Consider the following 20,710-nt stretch of genomic DNA (forward strand, 5'->3'; position numbering starts at 1 on the left):
TAAGACAATGGTATTTCATGGCAACAAAAATAATAAGCTTAGTGGTTTATTAATACTTTAAAGCCCTAGTACAAATTGATGCAAGCATTAACAGTGGCAAACTTAATCTAAAGCATTACCCAAGTATAGAACTAATAAAACAAACAATATTAAAAATCCATACTTGTCTACTACCAACATTCATGAGATCTTCTTTGCCATCAATATCTCAACTTTATGTGAAGGCGCAGTCATACACCAGTGAGGTACAGCTGAGCTTCAAGGAACATTGCTGCATTTTGCACAATTTAATTTAGTTCTGCAAAAAGCTTTTGACAAATGCTCCACATAAACAAGCATAAACTTGAAAAATTAGTGCATCTTGTGAATCACTATTGGGTCAGAATTCTATGTTGCCCTCAGATCCAAAATACAGTAAACTGACTAACTGTATCAACTATCATATCCAAATACATGAACCATTCAGTCCCAAAAATATGAAATGTACTCAACTACAGTTAAAGTTTATAAAGTTAAAGAATAGTCTAGATTTTGTAATCAGTAGAGAAATTATGTGCTTGCCACTGATTTTGAAGAAAGCTGTCCCAAACATTGAGCAATCTCTGGTATGGATTTCATTTCCAAAGGAATGGCAGTTCAACATCTTTGACACCAACCAGAGACTTTTTCAAGATTTTCAGATAGCAAAGCAGGAAGGAAAAATTATTTTAGATTAAAAGGTTAGCAGTATACAAGATTAAAATAGAAGTGATAAAAATAGATTTAAGGGATTCACAATCTAGGCAAGAAAAGTTAGATTCTTAATGGTCAGAGTTTGCCAAGCAAAATATGTCTTGGTCTATTTAAAGACTGATTAGTATATCAAAATTTAACAGCTTTATTTAACAGCAATGTCAGTTCACTGATACTGACATTAGCAGATTCAATTTGCAACAAAGACCAAGTAAAACAGAATTACTAAAAGCACTTTAAGGCTTTTCTGACAAACCAAGAGTTACAGATGTTGGAAAACTAACAGAACAGAATGAAGGAAATACTCAGCAGGCCAGGTCATATCTATGGAAAAAGACTCAAGAGTTCCAGGTTAGAAAACTTTGCTACATTGTCTGCAATATTAGCCATTTTCCTCATACCACATACCCATTTTGGCTTAAAATTTTCACAGTAACATACAATCCTAGATTTTTTTGCATTAATTACTCAAAAAATGAGGTCTGATCTTTATCCAAGTCACAATAATAGACACCAAAATCTGCACAATAACACAAACAATTGTACTGCTTTTCGTCAATACTGAGTAAACCATTTAAATAATTCCAGTCTAGGTTCAACAGGTATGTGAACCTCTGGGGTAATACTTTCTACAGAAGCTATTTGAAGTCAGGTGTTCCAGTCAATGAGATGAGATTGGAGGTGTGGGCTGTAGAGGTGCCCTATAATAAAAAAAAGACAAAGTCAGGTTACTGACAGAGCCTGCTCTTCAAGAAAAATCTGTTTATGTGCACCATGCCTTAATCAAAACAACTTTGAGGACCTTAAAAAAGAAATGTTGCTTCAAGCTAAAAAAGGCAACAAAAACATTTCTAAAGACCTGAGTGTTCATCAGCCCACAGCAAGAGAAATTGTCTACGAAGGGAAGAAATTCAGTACTGTTGCTACTCTCACTAGGAGTGGGTGTCCTTCAACAATCACAGCAAGAACACGTGCAATGATGGAGGTGGAAAAGAACCCAAGGGCAACAAAAAAAAGACTCTGCAGAAATCTCTAGAGCTTACCAAGTCTCTGTTTATGTGTCTACCATAAGAAAAACACTCTACAAAAATGGTGTTCATGGAAGGACACCACGGTTCTCTCCAAGAAAACACTGCTGTACATCTCAAGTTTGTAAAAGACCACCTGGATGTTCCACAATACTTCTGTGACAATGTTCTGTGGACAGATGAGACAAAAGTTGAACTTCTTGGCTATGTTTGGATGAAAAGTAGACATCAACACCAAAACCTCATCCCAACGGTAAAGCATGGCGGATGGAGCATCGTGGTTTGAGGCTGCTTAGTTGCCTTGGGGCCTGGACAACTTGCAATTGTTGAGGGAGCAATGAATTGAAAATTGTATCAAGACATTTCACAGGAGAATGTCAGGGTAGCAATCTGTCACCTGAAACTTAGTAGCAGTTGGATGATACAATAAGACAATGATCCAAAACACAAGAGTACATCAACAGAATGGTTTAAAAAGAAGAAAACTCATGTTAATTAGCAAGTGCTGTATTGCATGGGGGGAGGACGGTAGGCCAATGAGGAGTGTGAAGTGCGTTTTCTGAGCACTGAGTGGACTCATCTATATTTGAATAACCCCTGTGTTTTACAGACGTAAATGGGTTTTACATGGAGTGGTGAACTAAGTTGTCCTACTCCATTGTGCCTAGTCCGTGGCAAACAACGTACAAATGCAGCAATGGCTCCAGCAAAACTGAGAAGACGTGTACTACAAATCCCAGCCATGACTCATAAACGTGCTGACTATTTTAAATGCCTATTACAATCTCAAAACAGAGTAAAGGTTTTGTTAAAATAGTCGCAAAAACACCCAGGAAGCAAGTTAGCTGAACTTATTACCCAGAAAGGAATCGTAATACAGTTGGTGAAAACCTAACAATGTCAGCATATAAAATTATAGTGGGTAAAATGCTAGGACAAGCTGCAGTATGAAAAATTGAAAAGGTTTCATGCTCAATGATGATGGCATGATCGCTGGTGACTGTAGAGGCCAATTCTGGATCTGCAGACTCTGGAGCAGTAGGGACACAGGAACAGTTGGGATGCAGGTGCTTGGGTAGTAGGATCTTCTTCTCACTAGCATTCGTTCTTCTGGATTCCTCAAAATTCTTGGCTGTTCCATGGATCAGTGTTCTCCAGAGGTCTCTGTCACAAGCCAGCTGCTGCCACTCGTTGAGCTCAATATTTGCCTCAGAGAATTGCTGCTCAAGTTGGTCTTTGTATCTCTCGCGCGGGGCACCATGATCTCTCTTGCCCCCGAGAGAGTTCTCCGTAGAGTACTGCTTTCTGTAACCTGGAGCTGACCATGCGAGACGCGTAGCCTGACCAGCAGAGTTGCCTGAGCAGCAAAGTGGCTTCAATGTTTGGGACTTGAGCTTTCTCCAGGACCTCGTTGTTGGAGACACAGCTCTGCCACTGGATACCCACGGTGGAGCGCTGATGGAGCACTCCTGCAACTGGATTTGCTTGCAGTATAACACACAGGCTTCAAAGCCGTACAGCAGTTTTGTGATGACGGCAGCCCTGTAACACCTGGATTTTTGTGGACAGACATAGCTGGTTGTTCTTCCACACATTCTGGAGCCACCCAAAGGCATTGCTAGCTCTGGCGAGTCAATTGTCAATGAGATGATGCTGCCCAGGTAGGTGAACTGCTCAACTGTGGTGAGAGGGTGTTCATCAATAGTGACCAGAGGTGGGTTGTAAATGCCACAAGGGGGATTCTGATGGAGGATCATTGTTTTCTTCAGACTGACTGTTAACCTGAAAGCCCTTGCAGTCTTGGCTAACTGTAACTGTAGCGTGTACTCTGTGTGCATGAGAAGAACACAGAGCTCAAGAATGGGCTCTTACATGGTTTTTGTTCAGGCAAGAAGGCGGCCACTCTCAAACAGTACAAGTCGATGTATTGGTGACATGTCATGTGATGCTGAACAGGTTGTGTGAGATAAACAGAAAAACAGCTTCTCTATCCAGGTTAATGAGTCATCAGATTTCACCAATAAATGTCATGTTATAGCATTTGTAAAATTTGTAAATGATGTTGAAATTCAAGAAAACTTTTACTGTTGCAAAGTGCTGCCCAAAACAAGCAAAGGCCAAGATATATTTAATCAAAAGCAAGAGCTAGAAATCAAAGCAACACATACAAAATGGTGGAGGAACTCAGCAGGCCAGGCAGCATCTATAGAAAAAAGTATAGCTGAGGTTTTGGGACAAGACCCTTTGGCAGGATATGTTTGGTCTTCATATCTGGAAACAAGAAGTCTATCTTGGAGGAACTGTGCTGGCATCTGTACTGATGGTGCCCCAATGGTTGGTTCCATGAGAAGATTAATCCCTCTTGTTAAAAAATAAAATCCTGATGTTGTCACAACACACAACAAAAGCTGGAGGAACTCAACACACCGCTTTCTTCACAGAGGTGCTGATGTCAAAAACTCAGATGAAATGAAAAAATTCTGGATGATACCACAAAAATGGTTAACTTTATTAAACAAAGACCAGTTCACTCGAGAATGTTTAATAACTGTGAACACATGAACAAAGAGGACACCAATCTTCTGCTACATACAGAATTCAAATGGTTTAGCAGAGGAAGAGTGTCTGAGCTGAGAGTTGCAGGCGTACTTACAAGAAAATAGTAATACTTTGCTGAGTAAAGATGAAGAATGGCTGCAGAAACCAGCCTACTTAGCATTTTTCATCATATGAACCAAGTTTTGCAAGTTTTGACTTCAAGTAACACAATTCTTGAAATGGTTTGACTGCTGCTTAGGCTTGAGAGTGAGGAAGGATTAGAAAGTCTTAAGTCTTATTGAAAACCAGCTGGAAGAACTGCAGAACAAAACTGAACAGTATTTTTCCTTCTTTCAACACAAGTATATGACTGGGTGAGGGATCCTTTCTCTGAATTTTTTTGCTCAGTCTGAGAACTTGCCCTTGACAGGAAGAACTTTGTGAGATGCAGTCTGATCATGCACTCAAGATGAGATTTTCTGACCTGTCCACTGACGTTCTGGACTTCTGTGAAAGAAGAGCATCCTGCAATTCATAAGAACTCAATGAACATTTTGCTGCAGTTTTCAAATTCTTATCTGTAGGCAAGCTTTTCCTTGTTTAGCAAACCACACATCTCATTTCAGTTGAAGGTAATCCATGTGTGCTCATCTCAAGTTCGACCCAGAATTGAGCATTTGTGCAGCAAAAAAAACAAGTAGCACAGATTTCACATGCTAGGTTTATATTTGAGCCTGATGTCACTTAGTTAGAAAATGTTTTTTTCAAAGTCTTATATAAAAGTGTCTTTGGCAATATTTTTACTTGTATTGCTTTGGCTTATGGTTTTTAATAACTTTTTATTATTGAACATTGTCAATAAATTTTCATATTGTAAATAGCGTGAATTAAAATCAATTTACAACCTTTATTTAAATTAAATCTACTGAGTCTACTTTTAGCAATATTAAATACCATTTTGGCCTAAGCCAGATATTTAACATAATTTTATTATATTTGCCTTGAGTTTTAAAAAAATTATGAAAGGAAAAGAAAAATTAATTTCAAGAAAAGTAAGCTAAGCTTAACTATCTTTTTTTTCCCCAAGAAAGGTTGACTAAAAATTCATTCTCTACTCAAAAGAGCACTGACAATTATTTTTGGATTATTACATCTACAACTTACCGATCATACTAATGTACTGGGAGCTGTAGATTTAATAATTTTTAAACAGGCTTTCTGAGACCTGAAAATTATTTCAAGGGTTCCTCCAGGGCTAAAAGGTTGAGAAAGGCTGAATCAGAGGATACATCCTTTTTGTTGGAAGAGGACAGCGAGGCTTTGAGAAGAAGTGCGGCGGTGGCCATTTTCAAATTGCTTCTCAGATCGGAGTTCTGAGAGGCGGGACTGCGCAGGCGCGTGAAGGAGGGAAGATATAAAAAGGAGAGAAGGAGTGAGTTAGTTCTCTTTTGGAAGAGGACAGCGAGGCTTTGAGAAGAAGTGCGGCGGCGGCCATTTTCAAATTGCTTCTCAGATCGGAGTTCTGAGAGGCGGGACTGCGCAGGCGCGTGAAGGAGGCCTGGGAAGGAGGGAAGATATAAAAAGGAGAGAAGGAGTGAGGCAGTTCTCTTTTGGAAGAGGACAGCGAGGCTTTGAGAAGAAGTGCGGCGGCGGCCATTTTCAAATTGCTTCTCAGATCGGAGTTCTGAGAGGCGGGACTGCGCAGGCGCGTGAAGGAGGCCTGGGAAGGAGGGAAGATATAAAGAGAACGCAGCCTTAAGCAGCGGGCAGCTTCGTTTGCGGGCAGCGGAGTGAGCCGGGAGCAGAGTGTAGGGCTTGGGCTCAGAGGGCTTAGGCGGAAGAGGGCACAGTAGGCTTATCTTTTAGTTCTCCTTGTTATTTTCAGTTATTCGGGAAGTATGAGTGTGAGTGCAGCTTGTTGTTCTTGGTGTCGGATGTGGGAGGTCCTGGAGTCTCCGAGCCTCCCGGACGTCCACATCTGCGCCAGGTGTGTCGAACTGCAGCTCCTGAGGGACCGAGTTAGGGAACTGGAGCTGCAGCTCGATGACCTTCGCCTGGTCAGGGAGAGTGAGGAGGTGATAGAGAGGAGTTACAGGCAGGTGGTCACTCCGGGGCCACGGGAGGCAGATAGGTGGGTCACGGTCAGGATGGGGAAGGGGCAGGTACTAGAGAGTACCCCAGTGGCTGTACCCCTTGACAATAAGTACTCATGTTTGAGTACTGTTGGGGGGGGGGGACAGCCTACCTGGAGGAAGTGACAGTGGCCGGGCCTCCGGCACAGAGGACGGCCCTGTAGCTCAGAAGGGTAGGGATAGAAGAAAGAGAACCATAGTAATAGGAGACTCGATAGTCAGGGGTTCAGACAGGCGGTTCTGTGGAGGTGATCGGGAGTCCCGGATGGTAGTTTGCCTCCCTGGTGCCAGGGTCCGGGACATTTCTGATCGTGTCCAAGATATCCTGAAGTGGGAGGGTGAGGAGCCAGAGGTCGTGGTACATGTAGGTACCAATGACATAGGTAGGAAAGGGGAAGAGGTCCTGAAACGAGAGTATAGGGAGTTAGGAAGGCAGTTAAGAAGAAGGACCGCAAAGGTAGTAATCTCGGGATTACTGCCTGTGCCACGCGACAGTGAGAGTAGGAATGGAATTAGGTGGAGGATGAATGCGTGGTTGAGGGATTGAAGCAGGGGGCAGGGATTCAAGTTTCTGGATCATTGGGACCTCTTCTGGGGCAGGCGTGACCTGTTCAAGAAGGGCGGGTTACACTTGAATCCTGGGGGGACCAATATCCTAGCGGGGAGGTTTGCTAGGGCTACAGGGCAGACTTTAAACTAGTAAGATGAGGGGGCGGAAATCAATTTGAGGAAACTATGGGAGAGGAGGTTAGTTCACCAGTAGAGCAAGTAAGTAGACAGTGTGTGAGGGAGGAAAGGCAGGTGATGGAGAAGGGATGCGCTCAGCCCGAAGTTGTAGGGGAGAAGAAAGAAAAGGATAATAAATTTGAATGCATTGCTAGGGATGAAAAGAGAGGAGGAGGTGGAGAGTATCTTAAATGTATCTATTTTAATGCTAGGAGCATTGTAAGAAAGGTGGATGAGCTTAAAGTGTGGATTGATACCTGGAATTATGATGTTGTAGCTATTAGTGAAACATGTTTGCAGGAAGGGTGTGATTGGCAACTAAATATTTCTGGATTTAGTTGCTTCAGGTGTGATAGAGTAGGAGGGGCCAGAGGAGGAGGTGTTGCATTGCTTGTCCGAGAAAATCTTATGGCGGTGCTTTGGAAGGATAGATTAGAGAGCTCCTCTAGGGAGGCTATTTGGGTGGAATTGAGGAATGGGACAGGTGTAGTAACACTGATAGGAGTGTATTATAGGCCACCTAATGGGGAGCGTGAGTTGGAAGAGCAAATGTGTAAGGAGATAGCAGATATTTGTAGTAAACACAAAGTGGTGATTGTGGGAGATTTTAATTTTCCACACATAGATTGGGAAGCTCATTCTGTAAAAGGGCTGGATGGTTTAGAGTTTGTGAAATGTGTGCAGGATAGTTTTTTGCAACAATACATAGAAGTACCGACTGGAGATGGGGCAGTGTTGGATCTCCTGTTAGGGAATGCGATAGGTCAGCTGATAGATGTATGTGTTGAGGAGCACTTCGGGTCCAGTGATCACAATAGCATTAGCTTCAATATAATTATGGAGAAGGACAGGACTGGACCTAGAGTTGAGATTTTTGATTGGAGAAAGGCTAACTTTGAGGAGATGCACAGGGATTTAGAGAGAGTGGATTGGGTCAAGTTGTTTTATGGGAAGGATGTAATAGAGAAATGGAGGTCATTTAAGGGTGAAATTATGAGGGTACAGAATCTTTTTGTTCCTGTTCGGTTGGAAGGAAAGGTTAAAGGTTTGAAAGCGCCATGGTTTTCAAGGGATATTAGAAACTTGGTTCGAAAAAAGAGAGATGCCTACAATAGATATAGGCAGCATGGAGTAAAGGAATTGCTTGAGGAATATAAAGAATGTAAAAGGAAACTTAAGAAAGAGATTAGAAAAGCTAAAAGAAGTTACGAGTTTGGTTTGGCAAATAAGGTGGAAGTAAATCCGAAAGGCTTCTACAGTTATATTAAAAGCAAGAGGATAGTGAGGGATAAAATTGGTCCCTTAGAGAATCAGGGTGGTCAGCTATGTGTGGAGCCGAGGGAGATAGGAGAGATTTTGAACGATTTCTTCTCTTCGGTATTCACTAAGGAGAAGGATATTGAATGGTGTAAGGTGTGGGAAACAAGTAAGGAAGTTATGGAACCTATGACAATTAAAGAGGTGGAAGTACTGGCGCTTTTAAGAAATTTAAAAGTGGATAAATCTCCGGGTCCTGACCGGATATTCCCCAGGACCTTGAGGGATGTTTGTGTAGAGATAGCAGGAGCTCTGACGGAGATCTTTCAGATGTCATTAGAAACGTGGATTGTGCCGGAGGATTGGCGTATTGCTCATGTGGTTCCATTGTTTAAAAAGGGTTCTAGAAGTAAGCCTGGCAATTATAGACCTGTCAGTTTGACATCAGTGGTGGGTAAATTAATGGAAAGTGTTCTTAGAGATAGTATTTATAATTATCTGGCTGGACAGGATCTGATTAGGAGTAGCCAGCATGGATTTGTGCGTGGAAGGTCATGTTTGACAAACCTTATTGAATTTTTTGAAGTAGTTACGAGGAATGTTGACGAGGGTAAGGCAGTGGATGTAGTCTATATGGACTTCAGCAAGGCCTTTGACAAAGTTCCACATGGAAGGTTAGTTAAGAAGGTTCAGTTGTTAGGTATTAATGCTGGAGTAATAAAATGGATTCAACAGTGGCTAGATGGGAGATGCCAGAGAGTAGTGGTGGATAATTGTTTATCGGGATGGAGGCCGGTGACTAGCGGGGTGCCTCAGGGATCTGTTTTGGGCCCAATGTTGTTTGTAATATACATAAATGATCTGGATGATGGGGTGGTAAGTATGCTGATGATACTTCAAAGCTTGCAGGGAGATTTATGCCGGTTAGAAGAATGGGCTGAACGCTGGCAGATGGAGTTTAATGCTGAGAAGTGTGAGGTTCTACATTTTGGCAGGAATAATCCAAACAGAACATACAGGGAAAATGGTAGGGCATTGAGGAATGCAGTGGAACAGAGAGATCTAGGAATAACAGTGCATAGTTCCCTGAAGGTGGAGTCTCATGTAGATAGGGTGGTGAAGAAGGCTTTTGGAACGCTGGCCTTTATAAATCAGAGCATTGAGTACAGAAGTTGGGATGTAATGTTAAAATTGTACAAGGCATTGGTAAGGCCAAATTTGGAATATTGTGTACAGTTCTGGTCACCGAATTATAGGAAAGATATCAATAAATTAGAGAGAGTGTAGAGACGATTTACTAGGATGTTACCTGAGTTTCAGCACTTAAGTTACAGAGAAAGGTTGAACAAGTTAGGTCTCTATTCATTGGAGCGTAGAAGGTTGAGGGGGGATTTGATCGAGGTATTTAAAATGTTGAGAGGGATAGATAGAGTTGACGTGAATAGGCCGTTTCCATTGAGAGTAGGGGAGATTCAAACGAGAGGACATGATTTGAGAGTTAGGGGGGAAAAGTTTAAGGGAAACACGAGGGGGTATTTCTTTACTCAGAGAGTGATAGCTGTGTGGAATGAGCTTCCTGTAGAAGTAGTAGAGGCCAGTTCAGTTGTGCCATTTAAGGTAAAATTGGATATGTATATGGACAGGAAAGGAGTGGAGGGTTATGGGCTGAGTGCGGGTAGGTGGGACTAGGTGAGATTAAGAGTTCGGCACGGACTAGGAGGGCCGGAATGGCCTGTTTCCGTGCTGTGATTGTTATATGGTTATAATTGACTGATGCAATTAAATGAACACAAGGACAATTTCTTTTTGCACTATTATAGAACATTACAGCAGTGAAAGAGAGAAATAACCTGTATATTATGGAAAGTTGCTTTTAAAGCCTGTTGGCCAAGTTAACTGAATATTTCATTTAGAAACAAACAGTATGCACCTGTCAGGCTAAAACTAACTCTAAACACTGCTTTGGCCATAACATTTATTGAAGTCCAACGTATTTTTCAATATCAGCTTACCCAAACTTAATAAACTTTCTGATCAGTGCACTGTACAAAAATCTGAATTTTCTGCAACACTTCTTTATTTAGAATGAATGTCTGCAAAGTTAAGATTAGTAACAGAATGGAAAGTTGTATGAACTCCATTTTGCATTTTACTTGACCACAGCTTACAAAATTTCTATGCCCAAGTATGTCAACATTAGCAGCCAGTTATTCTCAATGACATGTAAAATCATTGAAGCCTACTTTGGATTTTGTCAATACTTTCACATCTTCTGATGTGTGGATTTTGAATCTAATAAGCAGCTATAGACCTCAGGTTCATTTCAAAAGACCCATTAAACTTCCAAACTGGTTGAATAATATTGTTGAATTTTAAATTGGAATCAGTGAAATAAAATGTAAGGTGGTATTGAAACGAATTGATGATATCCACCAAAGTAGTTCTTTGCCTGACCGTATCTCCATAAAGTTAACTGTAAGAATACAGTTGTTTTCTAATCGCTTACCAAAATTAGATAAAAACACTTGGGTCTACAAATATTTTTCTGCGCTGAGGCAAATTCAGATGATGCTACTTTAAGTCTTTTCTGGTTGCCTCCCCAAAAATTTTTGAAGGTGATTCTTCTGCATTTACTTTAGTGCAGGTAATACAAATAACAGCATTGATGCTTCCAAGTTGTTACATGAATGTATAAGTGCTGTTCCAGCCCAAATAACTAAAATTTCTAGAAAATCTCTGATGTTTCAAAGGACATTTACTGCCTGATGCCAAATATAAGATGACTGCAGGATGAAGCAGATTTTATTTGGCAGACAACCAGGCACACACAACCAACTAACTTGTACTAATGATTATTTATTAAGGCGGCTTACTTTTGAAGCCCTTAATCTTAATCATAAAAACTAATACTACATCACTTATATTGAACTCTAAATTAAAAAAACTGGAAAGGCACAAAAGGTCAGTCAAACCTTAGTCAGATAGTGTTACTGGTTTTGTTTGTGAAGGTCTTCTAGAATCAAGTTCAAAATCAAAGGCAGTTTACATTGTCCAATGCCAGGGTGGAGCAAGCAAATGTGATAAGACTGTGATAATACGGAAGACAGAGTGAATAACACAGCACCGTGGCTGCCTGCTGCAAGAGGATGAAAGCAAATGAACCACAGATTATCTGTAAAAGCAAGGAGGACACATTAATGTTGCTTTTGTTCATTTATATGTGGATGCTGGTGAACCAGAATTTTGAATTAAGTTTTGCCTTTGATGGTGAAGGCATGATAACAATGCTCCTATCTTATGAGTACTAACATTTTAGACCCAGCAAAAGAAAATTACATTTCCAAATGGGAAGTAGGACTGAGTAGAGCTCAGAAGGTGGCGATATTTCCATTTTGCCTCATAGGCCAAGCCAAAGAACTTGCAGGATTAAAGACAAAACAAAGCTTTGAATCTATTTTCTACATACTGGTAGGAAAATAGTTACAGCAAAGACGACTGACTGGGATTGCTGACAATCAGCATCGACTTGATGGGCCAAATGTCCCACACAATGGAAATAGGAGAAAGTGCAAAATATAAACATTAATTTCAAAGTTTAATCAAAATAAGCAGGCCTCACTGCAAACACACCCTTGGAATTACTGTACCTAGTCCAATCGAGTTTAAAATTAGTATCAGGGTTACTATTTCCATTAGCAGTTCCAGCAGGAACTCTTCTACAAACAATAGCATCTTCCAACTGCTGTAGGTTATTAATATCGGTAGCATTATCTTACGCAAATGCAAGTACCATTCCTTAAATAACCAGCTTTTCAAATTAGCTTCCAGAAAATGCCCAAGTTTAGCTGTACTCTTATTTTATAACCCATCCACTAGTCACCCGTTACACCAATTACGTATTTTTGTACGAACAAACATTATCTTACAATTTACCAAAATTTGTTTACTGACAAAACATACCATTTTTCACTGTGATTCTTCCCTTAACCTAGCCTGCCCATCCTTAGGGCCCAAGAAATTCTTATCCTTGCCCAACCCCGGCCACCCCAGTCTTCGTGAAGGAGCAACGACTATAAGACCGTATACAACGGCTAGACCGCGTCTGTCTCACCAGTGAGTACGCCATGACCGGACCGCCGAGCCGAGCTGATACGCACTCCCTGCACCGCACTCACCCCTCCCTCTCGTGTCACACATGCGCACTCACCCCGGCGTCACCCCTCCCTCCCGCCCCCTTCCGTGTCACACATGCGCACTCCCTGCACCGCACTCACCCCGGCGTCACACCTCCCTCCCGCCCCCTTCCGTGTCACACATGCGCACTCCCTGCACCGCACTCACCCCTCCCTCTCGTGTCACACATGCGCACTCCCTGCACCGCCCTCACTCCGGCGTCACACCTCCCTCCCGCCCCCTTCCGTGTCACACATGCGCACTCACCCCGGCGTCACACCTCCCTCTCGTGTCACACATGCGCACTCACCCCGGCGTCACACCTCCCTCTCGTGTCACACATGCGCACTCACCCCGGCGTCACACCTCCCTCCCGCCCCCTTCCGTGTCACACATGCGCACTCCCTGCACCGCACTCACCCCGGCGTCACACCTCCCTCTCGTGTCACACATGCGCACTCCCTGCACCGCCCTCACCCCTGCGTCACACCTCCCTCCCTCCCTCCCGCCCCCTTCCGTGTCACACATGCGTACTCCCTGCACCGCACTCACCCCGGCGTCAAACCTCCCTCCCGCCCCCTTCCGTGTCACACATGCGCACTCCCTGCACCGCACTCACCCCCGGCGTCACACCTCCCTCCCGCCCCCTTCCGTGTCACACATGCGCACTCCCTGCACCGCACTCACCCCGGCGTCATCCCTCCCCCTCCCGTAAACCGCCTCGCGACGCACACATGCGCACTCCCCAAAGACGGACGCCGAGCGGAGGAGAGCTTTGGGCCGCGGTGGAACAGGCCACTGAATTTACAAAGTGCCTTCAGTCTGCACTCTGATTCCTGTTCTTCTAAAGTGTCTCACAAAATCGAGGGTGACTTGCTCTCATTCCTGTTTCTGAGGTGGTGATTGAGGCCGTTCTGGCACCCGCAGACTGTGCGCTCCTTTACCATTTGTCGTGCAGTACTACTGAACAGAAGCAGTCCCTTCGGCCCATTTAGTCCATGCCACCCTGTTCTTCTGCCGAGCCCATCGTCCTTGGATTCTGAGTGGGTTCCAATCAAGGACCGGAAGTTCTCAATGCCACCCCAACTGTTACTTCCCCAATTTTAATTATCGCACTTTTTCAAGGATACAGAGGCTTTTTTCCCCTCAGGACTGAGGGGGTCATAGTTTTATGGTGCTTGGAAGTAGGTACAAGAGGGATACTAGAGTGAAGTTTTTCACACAGAGTGGTGAGTGCGTGGTAGAGGCGGATACAAATAGGATCTTTTAATAATAGGATCTCTTAGGTACATGGAGCTTAGAAAAATAGAGGGCTATGCAGTAAGGAAATTCTAGGCAGTTTCTAGAGTAGGTTACATTGTGGGCTGAAGGGCCTGTAATGTGCTGTAGGTTTCTATCCTTGAACTGTTTGCTTTGGCCACCCGGGAATCTCTTGCCACAATAGAGTTTGGAATAGTGTGTATGTGCCATGGGTCTGATGTCAGGCATGCAAACGAGGTGCCCTGCGATCCAGCTAACTGAGTGTAATTTGGGCCTCGGTGCTGGAGGTTTCAGCCCATGAGAACAACCTGACATAACAAATCATGTTAGGCTCTTGAATCACCCACTCCCTCTGAGCTCCATCACAGCAACTGGACAGAGGAAATGATTCATAGGTATTCTCAAAGCCTTCTTGAAAGTGTTCCATCCCACTTCCCTGACCCATGGCACTCACTGTTCAAAGTGCTGGAGGGACTCAGTAGGTCTTCATCTGAAACATTTTCCTCCATAGATGCTGCCCGAGTCCCTCCAGTGCTTTGCATGTTGCTGTATGTCCTGTGTTCACAGTTATTCTGATAATGGATTTGAAAGTTTTTGGAAAAGTACTTTTACTCCTTTCTTTTGAGGTGTATACTTAAGTTGTCCATGTCACAATAAAGCAGGGATCACTGCCCACAGTGGACCATGAGATTTGTGCCTGGATTGAGAACTTGATCTTTAAGTGCTTTTTTTCCCATCAGAGACAAAAACTGATGATACACTGCTGGCAATGGTGAATTTCATGATGGCTGCCTCCCCTGAGGAGTGGGTTCTTAGGTCTGGAAAGTGGTCGACCACATTCTCTGTTACAGTTTGTGAGTTTAGCTTGAGAGGTTTGTGTTCTACGACAAGGGCAGACTTTTACAGATGATGTGTCTAAGGCCCATTTTCTCACTGAAAGAGCCAGTATTAATTTGGAGCTCTCCTTTGTATGTGGGCAAATGTTTCTACAGCTTAAAGTTATGATGACCTTGGTCCTGGAGTGAAAGCAATGTAGGGTTAATTAGTCCTGTAGAATAGTTCACTCCATTAGGAAACTTGGTGGTAAAGTGCAGTGTTGCAATAGACTATAGGTGCAGGAGTAGGCCATTTGGTCCTTTTAAATCTATTTATTTATTTATTAAATTTTAGAAAATTACAAAGAATAAATGTGATGACAAGATAGTGAGAAAAATAATATTAACCCTCCCCCCTCCCCTTAACCCTTATCTAAAGAAAAAAAAGAAGAGAAAGATTGCCTGGAAATCGGAGGATCCTCACATGCTCCATGGAGTTCAAAATAATTTTAATATTTATTTTTACTTTCCCCAATTATTTTATAATTTTATCTTCAAAGGACCTATGTATTTAATCCTATCTTTTGTAAGTATGGGAGCCAAATTTTCAAAAATATATCATATTCATTTCTTAGATTGTATGTAATTTTTTCAAGTGGAATACAACTATGTATTTCATTATTCCAACAATCCATAGTTAAATATAAATCAGATTTCCAAGTAACTGCGATAACTTTTTTGGCTACTGCCAATGCAATTTTAATAATTTTTTTCTGATAATTATTCAATTTAAGTTTCGGTATTGTCCCTTCAATGTCTCCTAATAAAAATAATACTGGACTATGTGGGAGTTGTACTCCAGTAATTTGTTCCAATAAAAGTCTTAGATTTATCCAAAATGGTTGAATTTTAAAACAAGACCAAGTAGAATGTAAAAAAGTACCAATTTCTTGATTACATCGAAAACATTGGTCAGACATATTTGAATTTAATCTATTTATTTTCTGTGGTGTATATATAATTGATGTAAAAAAATTATATTGTATTAATCTAAGTCGAACATTTATTGTATTCTCATACTATGAGAGCATAATCTTGACCAGTTTTTTCCATCAATTTTAACATTCAAATCAGATTCCCATTTTTGTCTTGATTTATGAATTCCTGATTTAATTGTCTGTTTTTGAATCAAATTATACATACAAGATGTAAATTTTTAAATTTTTCCTTTTTGAATTAATATTTCTACTTCACTAGGTTTTGGCATCAACATTGTTTGTCCCAGCTTTTCTTGTAAATAAGCTTTTAATTGAAAATAACAAAAAAGAGTGTTATTTGATATTTTATATTTATTTTTTAATTGATCAAACGACATCAATATACCTCCTTCAAAACAATCACCTTATATATTTAATCCCCTTTTGGAACCAAATATGTAAAAGTTTATTATCCATTGTAAAAGGAATAAGCCTATTTTGAATTAAAGTTCTTTTTGCTAATAAAGATTTCTTTGTCTCATCGTCCATATTTACCTTATTCTATAAATCAATCGTGTCTTAATATAGGAGATTCTTTTTTTTCCCGTATCCATTTGGATTCCCATTTATATATAAAATCTTCTGGTATGTTTTCTCCAATCTTATCTAATTCTATTCTAATCCATGCCGGTTTTTCTTCATCAAAAAAAGACGCAATAAATCTAAGTTGATTTGCTTTATAATAATTCTTAAAATTTGGAAGTTGTAACCCTCCTAAATCAAATTTACATGTCAATTTTTCCAATGATATTCTTGACATCTTTCCTTTCCAAAGAAATTTCCTTACATATTTATTCAGTTCTTGAAAAAACTTCTGAGGTAATTGTATTGGTAAAGTTTGGAATAAATATTGCAATCTAGGAAATATATTCATTTTTACAGCATTAACTCTACCTATTAATGTTATTGGTAACATCATCCATTTATCAAGATCCTCTTTTATTTTTTTAATAATGGCAAATAATTTTGTTTATATAAATTTTTTACATCATTATCAACTCTTAATACCTAAATATTTTATCCCATTTATTGACCATCGAAATTGAGTTACTAATCGACATTGATTATAATTTCCTTTGGTAAGGGGTAAAATTTCACTTTTATCCCAATTTACTTTATACCCTGATACTTTCCCATATTCTTCCAATCTAAAAGATAATCTTTGCAAAGATTGCAATGGGTTTGTTAAATAAATCAAAACATCATCAGCAAATAAATTAATCTTATATTCTTCTTGATTAACTCTAAAGCCCCCAATGTCTGAATCTGTTCTAATTAATTCAGCTAATGGTTCTATTGCCAATACAAATAAAGCAGGTGATAATGGGCAGCCTTGTCTAGTTGACCTCATTAAGCAAAATGGTGTTGAAATCTGACCATTTGTAACTACTTTAGCTTGAGGATTAGTATTTAAGGTTTTAATCCATTGTATAAAAGATTTTCTTAACTCATATTTTACCAATACCTTAAATAAAAAATCCTATTCCAATCTATCAAATGCTTTTTCTGCATCCAAAGCAACTGCCACACTCATTTCCTCTCTTTTTTTGTGCCAAATGAATTATACTAAGTAACCGGGTTATATTATCCATTGATTGTCTGTTTTTAATAAAACCTGTTTGATCCATATGTATTAATTTTGGTAAATATTTAGATATTCTATTAGATAAAATTTTTGCTATTATTTTATAATCTGTATTCAACAAAGAAATAGGCCTATATGATGTTGGTTTTAAAGGATCTCTATCTTTTTTTGGCAATACAGTTATGATCGATGTTAAAAAAGATTGTGGGAGTTGATGCATTCTTTCCACTTGGTATATTAATTCCATAAAAGGAGGAATTAATAAATCTTTAAATTTTTTTATAAAATTCAGGAGGAAAACCATCTTCTCCTGGGGATTTATTACTCTGAAGTGATCCTAAAGCTTCTTCAACCTCTTTTAATGTAAAGGGCATATCTAATCCTTTCTGTTCTTCCAAATTTAATTTTGGAAGGTTTATTTGTGATAAAAATTTATCTATCTCAGCAATCTTATTTTGTGATTCTGATTGATATAGTTCAGTATAAAATTTTTTAAAAGTTTCATTTATTTCTAAAGGTTTATAAGTAACCTTATTTACACTTGTTCTAATTGCATTTATTGTTTTAGAAGCCTGTTCTGTTTTCAACTACCAAGCAAGAATTTTATGTGATCTTTCACCTAATTCGTAATATTTCTGTTTAGTTCTCATAATTACTTTTTCTGTATGATATGACTGGAGTGTATTATATTGTAGTTTTTTATTAACAAGTTGTCTTTGTTTTTCTTCTGTCATATATCTGTGAGATTCTTTTTCTAACTTTATGATATCTTTTACCAATTGATCCATTTCTGCCATGCATTCCTTCTTAATTTTAGATGTATAACTTATAATCTGACCCCTTAAATATGCTTTCATCACTTCCCATAATACAATTTTATCCTCAACTGAATGTAAATTTGTATCCAAAAAAAATTGAATCTGTTTTTTCATAAAATCACAAAAATCTTGACGTTTTAATAAAATTGAATTAAATCTCCATCTATAAATCGATTCCTCCTTATCCATCATTATCATTGTCATTATCAAGGGGGAATGATCTGACAGTATTCTTGCTTTATATTCCACACTTTTCACTCTATCTTGAATATTTTTTGATAATAAAAAAAATCAATCCTTGAGTAAGTTTTATGTCTATTTGAATAAAATGAATAATCTCTTTCTCTTGGATTAATTTTTCTCCATATATCAATCAGGTTTAAATCTTTCATTAATGATAAAGTTAGTTTTATTACTTTTGGTTTTGTAGCAACTTTAGTTGACCTATCCAAAACTGGATCTAAACAAAAATTAAAATCTCCACCTATTAATATTTTATCATGTGCATCAGCCAAGTTCAAAAAAACTTCTTGTATGAATTTTGCATCATTTTCATTTGGTGCATAAATGTTCATAAAAGTCCATAATTCTGAAAAAATTTGACAATGTATAATCACATATCTCCCCACAGAATCAATTTGTATTTTAATTGGTAAAGATTTATTAACCAAAATTGCAGCTCCTCTCGATTTTGAATTAAATGAAGCTGCAATGACACTTCCAACCCAATCCCTCTTTAATTTCTTATGTTCTGTTTCTGTTAAATGTGTTTCTTGTAAAAAAGCTATATCTCCTTTCATTTTCTTAATATATGTTAAAACTCTTTTTCTTTTCACAGGTTCATTAATTCCATTAACATTAAAACTTTAAAAATTAAGTAAATTAATCATTCATAATACCTTGGGAACTCTTTAAAATTCTCCACGTTGCTATGAGTTTCTCCCCAACCACCCAGGCAAAAAAGAAGAAAAATAGAAGAAAGATAACTAATATATAAGAAAAAAAACAAAGTACCCCCCCCCCACTAATGTTGTGAATAAAAAGAACACAACATTACCCCCCCCCCCATTTTACGGGTCATGGCAATTGCCATGATTGTACACGTGAAACTCGTAGCCATCGATCAGGAGCTCCTCCAGCTCCCCCACAAAAAAAAAGAAAATATATTAGTGAAGAAAAAAAAGAAAATAATTAATGTCTCTACTCCCAATTAATACTCCTCAACTTTTTAAAAAATTTTTTTTATAAATGTCCGTCAAGTCCAACCTTGTTTCAGTCTTCATCATTAGTCCATTTCATTTCTATAATTCTTTACTCCTCTTCGTGGACATCAGGTAATTCTTGTACAAATTTCTCCGCTTTCCGGTAGTCAACAAAAAATCTTCTTTCCTTGTTATCCAGGAAAATTATCAATTTTGCTGGGTAGCTCAATAAAAATTTATAGCCCTTTTCCCATAAAGATTTTTTCACTGGATTAAATTCCTTGCGCCTCTTCAGAAGATCGTAACTTATGTCTGGATAAAAAAAAACTCTTTTCCCTTCTATTATCAATGGCCCATTTCTCTTTTTAGCACCTTGAGTAGCTGCCTTCAAGATCATTTCTTTATCTTGGTACCTTAAGCATTTTATCAAAATTGATCTTGGATTTTGATCTTGTTGAGCTCTTGGTCTTAAAGCTCTGTGTGCTCTTTCAATTTCAATTACTTGGCTTCCTTCTTTCATTTCCAAAATTTTCGGAATCCATTCTTGAAAGAATTTTATTGGATTTTCTCTCTCTGTACCTTCCATAAGACCAACAATTTTGATATTATTTCGTCTACTAGAGTTTTCAAGCGCATCTATTTTTTCCAACATCCGTTTTCTTTCTATTGTCCAGGCAAGATTATTGTCTTCTATCTTATCTATTCTTTCAGTGTTTTCTTCCACTTTTACTTCCATCTCTTTAATTTTATTATCCATCTTCTTTTGTTTTTCCACCACATTATCGAGTGTATTCTGCATCCTTCTTATAGCTTTTAATTCATTCATAATATATATCAGGATATCTTTTATGTCTCCTTTAATCTCCTCCTTCTTTTCCTCTTCTTCTTTCTATGAATTTCCCAAAGAGTCTGATTCCACTTCCGATTCACTTCCAATTTCACTTCGAGCCGTAGTTGGGATTTGTAGTTTTGTTAATATCTGTTCCTGCATACTTGTTTCTTTGCGCATGCGTTGTTCTTGCTGTTTCTTCTTAGAGACCGCCGACATCGCTGCAGCTTCCTGTCCCGCATCATCAGAAGTGCCATGCACTTCGCCGGGAGGAGATCCAACTTGAGTCCGAGGCTTCGCTTTTTCCCCGCCAATTTGCGCAGTCTTCGAAGTAGTAGCTTTCTTCTGTTTTGGTTTAGGGGCCATATCAAAAGATAATCCGGAGTTACTTATAAATAGTTTCTAGTAGATATTTGTTAACTCTTCTTCATTTAAGCCCTATTTCATTACTTTTTACGAGGGAGCTGGATTCCCAACGTCTCGATCCTACGTCATCACGTGATGCCCCGCCATTTGGTCCTTTGAGCCAGCACCGCCATTCAATGTGATCATGGCTGATCATCCACAATCAGTACCCC

General features: G+C 39.4%; 1 protein-coding gene across 3 annotated transcripts in view; it reads right to left on the reverse strand.

The window, feature by feature from the left end:
- The window catches only part of LOC140717114 (NADH-cytochrome b5 reductase 1-like), a 46,973-nt gene extending 34,355 nt beyond the window's left edge, over positions 1-12,618 (reverse strand). Inside the window, exons 1-2 of one of the 3 annotated variants that reach the window (XM_073030350.1) lie at positions 12,374-12,517; positions 4-11,585 (exon numbers count right to left, since the gene is read on the reverse strand). In XM_073030350.1, coding sequence (XP_072886451.1) covers positions 2,615-3,598 — 984 coding nt within the window. In that variant the 5' untranslated portion in view covers positions 3,599-11,585; positions 12,374-12,517 and the 3' untranslated portion in view covers positions 4-2,614. The other 2 variants (XM_073030351.1, XM_073030352.1) reach the window with 2 other exon arrangements.
- Positions 12,619-20,710: the final 8,092 nt, after the last annotated feature.

Source organism: Hemitrygon akajei, chromosome 27 (assembly GCF_048418815.1).
Source record: "Hemitrygon akajei chromosome 27, sHemAka1.3, whole genome shotgun sequence".
Taxonomy (NCBI): Eukaryota; Metazoa; Chordata; class Chondrichthyes; order Myliobatiformes; family Dasyatidae; genus Hemitrygon; species Hemitrygon akajei.